General features: G+C 35.1%; 1 protein-coding gene across 1 annotated transcript in view; it reads right to left on the reverse strand.

Annotated features, from left to right (window-relative positions):
• The window catches only part of LOC104150173 (adhesion G-protein coupled receptor V1), a 273763-nt gene that overhangs the window by 243830 nt on the left and 17275 nt on the right, over positions 1-12658 (reverse strand). The window contains exons 6-11 of the mRNA XM_068926389.1: positions 12524-12637; positions 8775-9340; positions 7128-7398; positions 5965-6294; positions 2499-2675; positions 1253-1476 (exon numbers count right to left, since the gene is read on the reverse strand). Coding sequence (XP_068782490.1) covers positions 1253-1476; positions 2499-2675; positions 5965-6294; positions 7128-7398; positions 8775-9340; positions 12524-12637 — 1682 coding nt within the window. The remainder of the gene's footprint in view (positions 1-1252; positions 1477-2498; positions 2676-5964; positions 6295-7127; positions 7399-8774; positions 9341-12523; positions 12638-12658) is intronic.

Genomic DNA, 12658 nt, shown 5'->3' on the forward strand with positions numbered 1-12658 from the left:
CTAATCTTAGTTTCCCCCCTTATTCCAGAAACTCTAAGGAATTCCTTGAGACCAAACAGCTTCATCTGCAGAAAGAAAGGTAGACAACTCCTTGCCATAGTATCCATTTCTTTTTGTCTTGAACAGGTTTGCTTTTTCAAGGTAATGGAGTAGCGAAATAACACATTCTGCACTAAGTGTACCTTCCAGCCAGCTTTTACTGAAGCAGGCTGACACTGCAATAGAAAAGCATCTTTCTTTTGCAGCAGAATAACATTAAAAAAAAAGGCTTTCTAAACCAGAATCTTCCAATAATCGGCAAAAGCTTGCAGAGCTGGTTGCCTACTATTTGGTAGTGTGCAATTGCCACGAGTGTCTGCTGTTGAAGTTCCCACTTTACATTTCTTGCATAAGGTATATGGAACTATGGAAGTTCTGGGTGTCATATGTGGATGATGCTGCTGTCAGATCCCTAGAAACAAATATCAGTATGTTTTCAGCAAAAATGCAAAAACGTTCCTTAGACTAACAGAAGGTAGAAGAGCAAGTCTGGTGGTATTTCTAAGCTATAAACATAACTGGGTTGTTGGAAGCAGGACAGAAGATACAGCCAAGATTCTGTTGTTGTAGGGTAATTCCAAGAGGGAGTACGCTCCTGGGTATACACTAATTAAAGCATTATGAGTAGTGTTCAAATGCAAATAGGATCTCCTGAGGTTCATTCCAACCTGGATTATCCTATGATCCTGATCCAATGCAGAAGGGAGACTAGAACACTGAGCTTCAGAAACACTATTACTTTCTCTGAAGCTAAGAGTTATGATGGAAGTATCTAATTATCAAGAACGAGCAATACTGGACACACAGCGCAAACAACTAAAAAGCTGATCTAATTCCTCAACAACAACCTAGATATAAACCCTTTTTTCAAAAGGGAAACAGTTCTGTACTGCTTTCTACTTTTCACCGAGTATACTTTTCCCCATTATCTCACTAAGCATTCTATTTCTGTAAAAAAATTGTTAAAATCAAGAACTAAAATGATAAAAGCTGAAATACAGAACTGTCTAATAGCATACATGCAGTATTTTCATCAAAATAAAAAGAGGAATAAGTCATTAGCTAATAAATATCACAGTTTCTTACATTTATTATTACATAGCCTCAAACATGGGCCTAACATTCCTTAAAGCATTTATCAACACAATGCATGCAGTGCCTTACACATAAATTACTACAATTGATCCATATAAATATAGACTATGTACAATACCTGTCCAAAGTCAATAAAACAGTTTCATTCATTTCAGGTGTATCATCAGCTTTAATAGTAACGTTGATTGCAGTATCACTTTGTCCAGGTAAGAACGCAACAGAGCCATTAAAAGGACTTATATCATCATGCGTTACTGCTTTTTGATTAAGACCAGAGGGTTTCAAACTCCAGAACACAGTCGCTTGACCATCAGTCCCATCTCTGTGCAAGACAATGGAAACCTACAAAACACATGAATCTGTCACAATTTGTGAACAACTACTGCCTTGCAAATTAAAATTTACCTCAAAATGTTCAGCTTTTTTTAAACTCATCCCTATGTGTATCAGGTATAGAACCTATGAAATCAATGATGTTATCTCAATGAACGTATATACTGAACCTTGTTCATCATTTATCAAAGTTACACATTTAGACAATGGAGAAAGAAAACAAACGTTTTACAGCTTATTCATATGACAAATCACTAAGCAATCATAAATATGGTAACCTTTGTGTGACTGATTTAACCAGTGCTTACTTCTTCAAGAAATAAAATATATTTAAAATCTAATTACCATAATTTTCCTTTAGTCACTATAGTACTGTCTCATCATGTAATCTGTTTAAGGTTATTAGCAGTTTTAATTTGAAAATGGGGAAAAAAAGTTATCTGAATCAGGATCTGTGTCAAGATTTCAGTAAAGACAACTAGGGAAAAAACAAAAATATAGGAAAAAATACATTTAAAAAAGTTTCTCCTGCTGGGACTATATCACTCAGATGGATTGCAATGCTTTAGAAAATGCTGAAAGCAAATTTGTTGAAAATGTGCCCAGATAGCCAATTATTTGTTCAAGTGCAAACTAGTCAACTATAAGACTCAACAGCCACTTCCATTAACTTTATGATGTCAGTCCTGCTTTACATGACTACCTTCTGAGTTGGTGAGAGAGATCAAAATTGTCTACAGTATACTTACTTGTGTGAGTATCAATGGCTAACGTGTTTCAGATGCTTGCATGGATACCAAAGGCCAACCTTACTTTTCTGATAATTACCAACAGACTATTTCAGTATTTATTTTTATAAGTACTTTTCTGCTTAGATTTTTTTAAAGCAAGTGAATGTTCGGGATCAAGCATAAACGTAGAGGGAGGATTTTCTTCAATCTACCTTTCAAATGCTACAACGAATATAGCCAACTTTGCTCTCCTCAAATAAATTTTCCATGAAAAGGGACAACATAAAACGGCTTGCTTACCTCTGTAGCAGGGGAATCTTCTGGCTCAGAAAGAATAATTGGAAGATTGCTAGTAAAGCCAATTTCTCCATTTGCGATATCTGGAGTAATCCTCAGAGAAATATTTCGAATCTCACCCAATCTAGGACTCACTGGTGGAACCAGAGGAATTCTATTCACCAGCTCAACTCTTTCCAACTGTAAGAAAAAGTAACAGAAAACTGAGAAACAAGATGCCTTGGTATCAAGTGGGAGCATTTCTGACATTTCAGAGTAATTTTCATATGCAACAAGCAAAATGTGTCCAGAAATTTTTTTTTTATCATATTAGCCTTGTTGCTGTTATAAAAATCTAAAAGTAAATGTGTCAAGCAAACTGAAAAGGATATTGCTGGGCTTGCCAGAAGAACAATACACCTCGCAGACAAATCATGTTAGTGTAAATAATTAAACAGACATTCAGCCAGAGGGGAAGCCCGAATACATACACCTTCCAGATCAGCCTCATTTCTAGACTTGTGAACAATATTGATTTGATGAGTAGCTTAGGCTGTTGTTCTAATTTCATTTTTTGCCATACATTGATAACAATTTACTGAAGGCACTAGAACCACACTAATTCATGGCTACCTACTGAGAAACCCATAGCTAAAGAATGATCCAGGCTTCTTTCCTTTTCCTGTCCATCTATAATTATTAATACATTAGAATTTCATCCAGAATTGAAATTCAGTACCGTATTTCAGAACTGTCTTCTCTTCTTGTGTTCTTGTATTTCTGAAGGTTTAATGATACTAAGTGAAAATAAAAAAAAAAAAAATCTCCTTTCCTTTACCTGAGCAGTATTACTAGATCTAGCAGCAGTATTGATATACTAGGGAAAGCAGGACTTGTCTGTTTAAATATGTTTTTCAAATATTATTTATACTGTGAGATTCTGTTTACAAACATCACTACAGCAAATTTTTCCATAACTGATTTGCATACACTTCTGAAAATGCTTCAGTGGGGCATGAAACCCTCAGTGACGTTCACCTTTTAACTCCTACACAAGTATTTTTTCTTGGGCTTATCAAATATCATAGAGTAAAATTTTATTCGAAAAAATGGCCTTATTTAGATCCATACAGAAATCATGGATTATCACTTCCATTCACGATTTTTAAAGTCCTTCAACTCTTAACACCAAACTACAGATGTGCTGTACCATATTTTGTGCCACAATTGCTTGAGTAACACAAAAATATTCATGTACATTTCATGTGATGGTAGATGGAAATGTTTTACAAATATTGCATTTAGTAAATGATTCTCAGCCATAGCAGCTAGTTTTTGAGAGTCTGAAGGAGAAACAAGTGGGAGGACTTTGTGGAATATTGTTTTACCTGTTTTATAAGCTATATTTTAAAGCAGACCCTGACTGTGCAATTAACAGCATGCAGGTGGATCACTGTGTGCTTGTGCAGCCCAGTAAAGTTGCTATATACTATAAATCTGAATACATTGTCCAGTGTATGTTTCTGGTCCTGGATAGTAACTCTGGAGTAAAAGTACAGATTAATTAAAAGCCAAGCAAAATTTTTTCACTGCTTCCTTTAATACCTTTTAAAGCAGAACAGTTCATGAGGAAAAAAGGCACTGTGAATTAAATAATAATAATGAACAGTTTGTTACATTAATTTTCACTGTTAGTCTTCCTGTCCAAACTCCAAAAACTGCAACTCAGACTACAGTAGGTTATTTAATTGAGGATGTCACTGAAGAATGTTAATCTCACTTCTCCAGTTCTTCAGTTGTATTTAAGCTTCATTTCCTCCTCTTCTCCTGCCCCAAATCTTGAGTTGATCCGTTACTGCGCTTAGCACAAGCTCTGTCATTTTCTCATTCTAAACATGTTTCCTGACCTTATCACTTATTCACAGTGTATAAGGATTGTCACAGTGACAAACAGGTCCTTCTTTTATAGGAATATCTAAATTAATTGTTTGCAAGGGAAAGCCCCTCTGATTTTGTTTATTTGAACACAAACATCTTCACGGTTCATGGAGAAAGTACAGGAAAAAATGCTGGAATCTACAGTTTGAAAAGCTTGACAAGGTGCACGAAATAGTAGAACATGACACATCCCGAAATACTTAATGTGTGTTCTTTTTCAAATCCTACACTTTTAAATGATATGATTTAAATAACATTAGTGTGCTTGGAATTAGATATTTTAATTCTCTTCTAGGTCTTTCCGATCTCTTGCAGATATAGAACGCACCAATCTGTTCTAATACTCTGGAAGGCAAATCCCTATCTAAGCTTAAATGCAAAAAATTGCACAAGTATAACAACAACAGTTCTGGTGAAAATCTCTTCATCCACCCTCCCTCTTTTAAAAGAAGAGCGGGGGGGGGGGGGGGGGGAATCTCTTAAAGCTTCCCAGAAGCAAGTGAAACATTTTGGCAAGGCATAAGTAAAAAAATTAAATAAAATAATGTTAAATATTTGGATTTGAAATTTGCCATCAACATCTTTCATTTGAAAACTCTAAAGAAGTCTGACTTAAAATGAAACAATAAAAAGGAACTAAGAAATGCTTTTGCACTTTGGATGCTCCAAAGTGCTCTGTGTATTAAATTTACTCTCTGGGCTCTTCATCCCCTGATCACCACAGTGGCATAAGTTAATCAGAGGAAGTACAGTCTATGGGGGAGTCTTGACTGCAGATGAAAAAATGAGCCTAATAAATACCAGCTACAATGCTCAGGATGTTCCACAGCAGTATTTCTGAACAATTTTCTAAGAATTAAGTGAATTTGGTTTTCCCCCACTGAAAATTAAAGTCTTAATGGGAAAGTGAAATTTTTTTCTTTAAATATTTTTTCTGAAAACTCATTTTCTGCCCAAAAAAAGTTTTAGTGAAATTTTTCAGCCAATTTTAATTAACGATGGCAGAAGTTCCCCTCTTTAAAATTCAGATGGAAAAAGGGAGAAAAAAACCTAAAAGAGCAGCAACGAAAATTATACAAACTAAAATGGAAAATATGCTTTTCAAGTTATCTGGCCAAATTAACACATACATGAAATATGGTTCATGTTTCATTATTTTTAATTTATATTTCCCTGCTTGTCATTGTCAGACTTGTCATCCTGTGAATTAATTTTAGAAACTTTAATTTGATTAAATTCAAAGCCAAAGGGTAGACAGATAAACATACCTCAAGAAGTAACTAACTTTTGCAACATTGATCTTGTTTTGTTGAATTTTGTGATTCACACCCGAATCCTGTTATAACAGTTTATTTTAAAAGTTTGTGCCATTATTAAATAATGATTTGGAATAGAACTCTTTATAGCATATTTATGGAAGCCGTCTCTTTAAAACAGAAACAAGTTTCTTAGCTACAGTTCTAAGTTTATTTACAGGATTGGTCATTTTACTTACACTCACAGATATGGAGTTAAAGGGGTTAAAAAAAAACAAACAACAAAACTGAAATACCTGAATGAGGAAATGAGCACCGTTTTGAAGAAACGCATCATTTCTTATTGGTATATTTAAGGTATCTTGGGCTTTTCCTTCTGGAAATATGAGAACACTTTTTCTAGACATATTTAGAATGCCGTTTTTTGCTCTCTCAGGATCCAAAGCTCCAGCCGGAATGTACAGTGCAGTATAAACCAACTGCACATCTCCAACTGTTCCTCCCTCCCTCGCAAAACTCAAGGATAAGAAGCGTCCCATTGGATTACTTTCAATCTTCTGATTCTCCATAGGATAAAATTTTATTAGGCCATAAACATCATCACTGTCCTGAATGTAAAACAAAAGCTGCAAAAATAAAAACCAGTATCATTTATCTGGTAGAGTAACTATATATCACACTTTCCATGCTTTCATCAGATATCGCCCCGATTGCCATCATACCTTTTTCTCCTTAGTGAATTAGTACTCAAGAAAGAAGTTAGATTGACAGCCCCAAAGAGTTCATTGTACGCAAGCAGCACAACACGGACAGTGGCAGCTTTCCCACTATACTTCATCAATGTGCCAGAACGAGCTCTGAATAACCGATTTTCTTTGTTCAGCAGCCAAAGTGAACAATTAAAAAATGTTTCAGATTGAATAAAATGAATTTTTACACACCAATTTCATTCCAATCATTTGTAAGAAAAGCAAAGTAGGGACTTGAGTCACATAACTGCTAGCAATGCTAGTCACTTTTTATTTAGCAGTTCAGAGGTTAGTCTTAATCACCAACCTATCCTCTTCGAGCTGTTCTTTTCTGTGTAAAACATTCCAATAATCATTAAGACAGCAAAGGAGCAGCAAACATAGCTTTCTTGGGAGATCGGCACCAAGCCGTCTCTTAGCAAGCCTCATTGAAAGACAGTATTTATGCAGTGTTATTTATGTATGATGGAAAATAATCATAGTTGGATGCTACTTCCATTGCTACATTAAAAGGTCTGCCTTCGCATACTAAATTAAGATGAATACTTTGAATATGGCTTTACGTGCCAAGAATGAACTAAGGATTAGCTTCTTTGGTTTATATTTAAGCACAAACCCTTCAGCCAGTCTAACTAATGTTATCAAAACTGGAAAAATCCCTAATTATTGCCTACTCCCTTCTCTGAAAGAAATCCTAAAAGCAGACTTACCTCAAATGGATCGCTGACTTCTGCACCTCCACGTATTGTATGGGCTAAAAGTTTCAGAAGATAGGGCTCTGCCTCTTCTGGTACATCATCGTTAATAATGTGCAGAGGAATTGCTACTAGCATCTGTCCTTGATCAAAACATAACTCCCCAGACTCTGGAATGAGGTCTGCAGTCACAGGTGAGGGATCACTACTATTACGGGTTATAATCCAGGTAACAGAAACATTTCCATGTGTTCCACCATTTCTTACAATTGTGATCCCTTCAAATCTATGGTTTTGAATGAAAATAAAAATCCACAATATACAATTAATTTTGATTTACTTAATTATCCATTCCCCTATCCATTACATTGACTTCAGTGGAATTACAGAATCACAGAATCGTTTAGGTTGGAAGGGACCTCTGGAGATCATCTCGTCCAACCAATTAGCTTAACTGTTGCAAGCGACATTTGAGTAAGGGCTTAAAGTCTGTGCAATCATAACATACGTGTAGACTCTGCTTACAGAGTGCTTATTCACAACCTCTCTGTAACGTACCCAAAGATATTTGTAAAAACTTAGTTATTTTCTTCACAGTAAGAAATATATTGAGAAGTGGAGCCTCGGCATGTTTACATTTGTCTAGGGAAACACACGTTGAATTTCAGAAAGCTTTCTTTCCTAACTTTCTACACCAATTTATATCAAATATAGTTCTCAGGCATGAACATCTAAATAATAATTCAGAATGAAATTCTGTACTGAAACATTAAGTTATCAATATTCATACAATTGAAAATGTCGAGTTTCCTGCATACGACAAGCATATGACTACAAGAAAAAGGTCGGGAAACAGGCCTTACGAAAATTTAGAAAACAAGATTCATGTCTGTATGGTCTATAATAACAAAAGATGAGTTCTGAAGCATTAGGCTCTACATACCAGAATAGCTCCTTCTGAAATTGCTTATAATATGACAGTTTGATACACACCTGTTTCTCTGGGGATGAACTAGTATCAGTGGCTAGCGATGGACACTTATTGAGATTGTCAGCATTGGGTAATCAGTCCTATTTGTAAGCACTTGTACAGAGCTTTAATTTTTTTTAATCTCTGTAATACTACAAAATATTTAACTCATTATTTAACTTATTTGGAAGTTAAGGTTATTCAATATTTCTTAGGAGATACTAAATAGCTTTTTTTTTTTTTTTTAAATACTAAAACCTGATTTTATACATAGCATATGCAAAAAATTTATCAGGAAAGGACACCTGAACGCTATTTCCCAGTTGCATGTACTAGCGAGTAGCAACATTATGGCTTCACTGATCTGGCATTTAGATTAAGAACACGTCCATATTCTGATAGTGTAATTAAATATTTACAGATCATATATAAAGTTCATATATACTAAAATAGTTCCTGTATAACAAGACATATTATTCCTATTCCCTTGAAATCTTTATAGACACAGTACATAATAGTTACAGTCTGAGCAATTTCTACTTCAAATTTTCAGTAGCAATTTTATAATTATTAATGAAATCCTAAGGATGCTTAACAATGCCAAACTTTCTACTTTCCTCAAAGGAACACCCAAACCACTGGTTTTATAAATCCATTAAAATGACTAGTCACTGTCTGAAGATCTATAGTACCTTGAAATTTGGTCTTCATCAATGATAACAGCCTGAGCAAACAGGATACTGTTGATTGATAGCACTCCATAGGGTTTATCATTTGGTTTGATGGTAACATGAACAACAGATGGATTAACTAAAACAGCATCTCCCTGTAATGTGTCCTTAAGCAGCATAATCTGAAAGGTCTCAGCAATTTCTGGTATGGCATCATCAAGGATCTTAAATTTCATATAAGTTTCACGAACTAGAGATGGGAAAACGACAGTCGTATTTGGCTGTAGATCTAGGAAATCTAAATTAAGCTGAGCGTGCGTTGATGAATTCCCAGTTATGATGGTGTAACCGACAGAGACTTCATATTCATCAGGTCCAATTAACGTTCCGCTGTCATCCTTACCACGAACCACTTGAATAGTTAGCACATCAACTTCCTCAGGCACCATATAAGCACTCTGAACAAATCGCACAGGGCTGTCATTTTTCTTAATATTAATCTGAACAGAATTTTTTGTGGTGTTGATTTCAGCCCCTCCCTCCACATTTCTCAGATGAACAACAAACAATTCATCATTTTCAGGTATCTGGAAAAATAATATTATAAGTCTCATTTCAAGTACACGCAGAACAGTCTAACTGAGCAATATGCTTTATATATTTTGCAGAAAAGGGAAATACACAAACTTGACAAATTATCTCAATATTAAAACAAACAGGAAAAAAGCTTATGAGCTTGTAACTTTGGATGAAAATCCCTTCTCAAAACTGAATGCTTCCATTCTCTAAAATAACCTGTGCTCTACCAGTATGAAAAAGGGGGAAAGGCCAAACAAAAACAATACACAAACTAGGCAGGAATCAGAAAGTAATCAAGCTCTTTCCAGCTCAAAACTATGAGGAGATCCAGCTGCTGCTATCTGAGACCACCTCTATTTGGAAACCAGTTTTCCTCCCAGTTATTTAGATTTACACCTTTATTAGCTGATGTTAGCACTGATTTACCTCTATGCATGCCTGAAAGAATACGGGAACAACATGTGAGCACAATCTGCCTTGACTCTTCTATTCCCGTATGACTGGAAAATGTAAAACGTACACTCCCTACTTTCAGGCACACCCACATCCCCAGACAGAATTTCAAATACAGATCTGAGAATGCATTTTCTGCTGCTTAGTTATTTATTATATTCTGATATTTTTTCAGCAAGGCAATTGTTTAAGCTATGCTTTTGTTTCACCTATTTCTTCTCTAATAACTGATGCAGCAGATAATACAGAATGCCTTGTGAGCCCAAAATTAAAGAACTTAAGGACAATGGTTTTGCTCTGCATTACTACATTTTATTTTCCATATCTTGATTTGTTAAATTCATTTAACTGCTAATTATTTAACTTTTTCCATTATTAATATGTATATAGGTGAATGCAAATCTTTCAAAACTGTGAATGATCTTTGCCTCTGACTCTCACTGCATACTCTCAAAAAACTAGTATTATATGCTTCTGACAAATTCCAGGACAAAATTACTTTTTCATTGCTAATGGTAATATCCTGTTATAAAGGTGACAAATCCTTTTTACGCATTTTTGTTTACTGAACTAAAAAAGTTCTGAATTTCCTGCTGTCCAATATTTCTTCTCTTTCTCACTCATTTGCTAATTGGCCACCCTCAGAGCCTTTTTTAGGGCTAAGAGAGCGAGCATGCAGCTCTCTATAGCTCATGCCAATTCTATCCCTTGTTTAGCCTGTGGCACTTAAACATGCATAATGTTGTTGACTGATGCAGCTGTTTTTCAATCTGAGATCTGGAAGCTCTAAATCATCTCTCCTATACTGAGATACAATAGTTATTTTATCTTACTAGAACAGATGCTAGCTTATGTTTGTTTTAGTCCATTAATATACTTTCTTCCCTTTAAGAAACAGTCAAAATGCATGTAAAATTTTAGCTGTAATCTACAGTATCATGTATAAATGGGGTATCCTGGAGCTCTTAACTGCATCGTGATTGACCAGTAAAAACACCAGTGAAACTTCAAAGACTTTAGTATAAAGGATTCTCAATGTTGCCTTGCCTCTTTCATTTTCTCTTAAACAAAGTTTCCATTATTCCTCACTAATAAAAGAAACATATACAATAAATGACCATAAAAGTAGTGCTGGGGAGATCAGATCTGCAGCCTCCTAATTTCCGTAGGAAAAACAGCTCATCTCTTTGGTTTTTCTCCCTTCTGTTCCTAAAAGCTCTAAGTTCTGAGAATAACACTGGATTCTTGTGAACTCCACCATGATCATCATCCATCTTTCACATACACCTATGCAACATTTGCTTTCACTGAGAGGACCAGCCACACCTCTGCACACCAAATTTTGAGTAACAGAACTTTGAAAGTATCTTCCAAAGGAAAAAAAAAAATCACATCCATCCAAAGAGCTTAACAATTCTTTTTTGTGCATAAGACACAGAAACATTACAACTTATCTAAAAGATATATTTCTACAGTTCAGACACACCAGGCTGGCACAGTCTCTTTAGACTACAGATATCATTAGAGATGTGGAAAAACACTTTTTTTAAAAAGCTATCAGAAAAATGCAAAAAAAAATTGCCTAAAGGACGATCGCTTCTGAGAAAGCTACCCTTCCACTATTCATTTTCTTGTGAGTTTCTGCATTAAATTGTTCTGTACCGTAGTTGCTCATTTAGGTGCCTCTATTTCTCCCCACCCTCATTTTATAATGGAAAAAAAATACAAAAGTGTGGGTAAGAAAAGAGAAAATCACAACCCGAAAAACAGAGAATGTTTTCTTTATTATGCAATAAGAAGAAAATTTCAAACATATGAACTTTTTAAAATGGTCAATTCAAGAACTGAACTGTTCTAATTATCACTTAGTGTTCATGCTCTTCACAAGACTGCTTGTTTTGGGTATTTTTTTTCACTTTTTGGAGGAATTTTTTTAATATGCTTCTACCTTGGAAAATGTGTATATAAAAATGGATACCTCCTTCTCGATACATTTTGTCCTTGTAAACATTCAATGTGTAATATTCTTTGTTTAGTGGCAAATATAATATGTCTGTTCTTCACACTTATGAGGAGCAATCAAGCTAAAAATGCATAAACTGGATTCTTTGGCATTGTTAGCTGAAGGCAGAGGAGCTACCCAGATGCCACTGAGGATGTAATCAGGAATGTACCATGTAAGCAATGACTCAGGTTCCCATTTTCCAAAAAATTAGTAAAGATAAAAAAAGAACCTGAGTTAACTATGCAAACATAGCGTGAATTTGCAAGGTGGGCAATTAGAAAAAAGCAGAACATATTTAAAAAGAAATATAAAAAAGTGAAATACAGAAAGGACAGTCTAATAGATAAAGAAATACATTGGAATCAATACCTTGTTAAAGAACATCACCCTTGGCCAGACACCTAGTACCTCAGTATTCCATCTTGAAAAAAAGTACAATGCTTTCCTGTTTATTTATAGGATTTCTGCAGCAACACCTAACAGGGGCAGTCAGAGATGCCAGGATACGTTCAGACACTAAAAAAATTCACTGATGAGAATTACAGAGATAGCATTATAAAGAGTAAAAATGATAGTCCGTACTGCCAAAAATCTAACATCACTTTACTAAGTAGAATCACTTCTTAACTTTACCTAAAGCAAGCATTTTGGTAACCTATTACTCCAACCCCCAATAGAACAGAAGTTAACCTTCTACATACCCAAACCTAAAGTCAAGTCAATTCGCTCTTACCTGATCATCCAGCACTGTTAAATTATAAATCAGCATTGATCTACCAGGGGCAAACGTAATGTTTCCCCTAGCTGGACTTAAGTCTTCTTCAGCTGGGTTTGGACCATCCTCTATCTACAAAGAACAGATTTTTAT

The sequence above is a fragment of the Struthio camelus genome, chromosome W (assembly GCF_040807025.1).
Source record: "Struthio camelus isolate bStrCam1 chromosome W, bStrCam1.hap1, whole genome shotgun sequence".
NCBI lineage: Eukaryota > Metazoa > Chordata > Aves > Struthioniformes > Struthionidae > Struthio > Struthio camelus.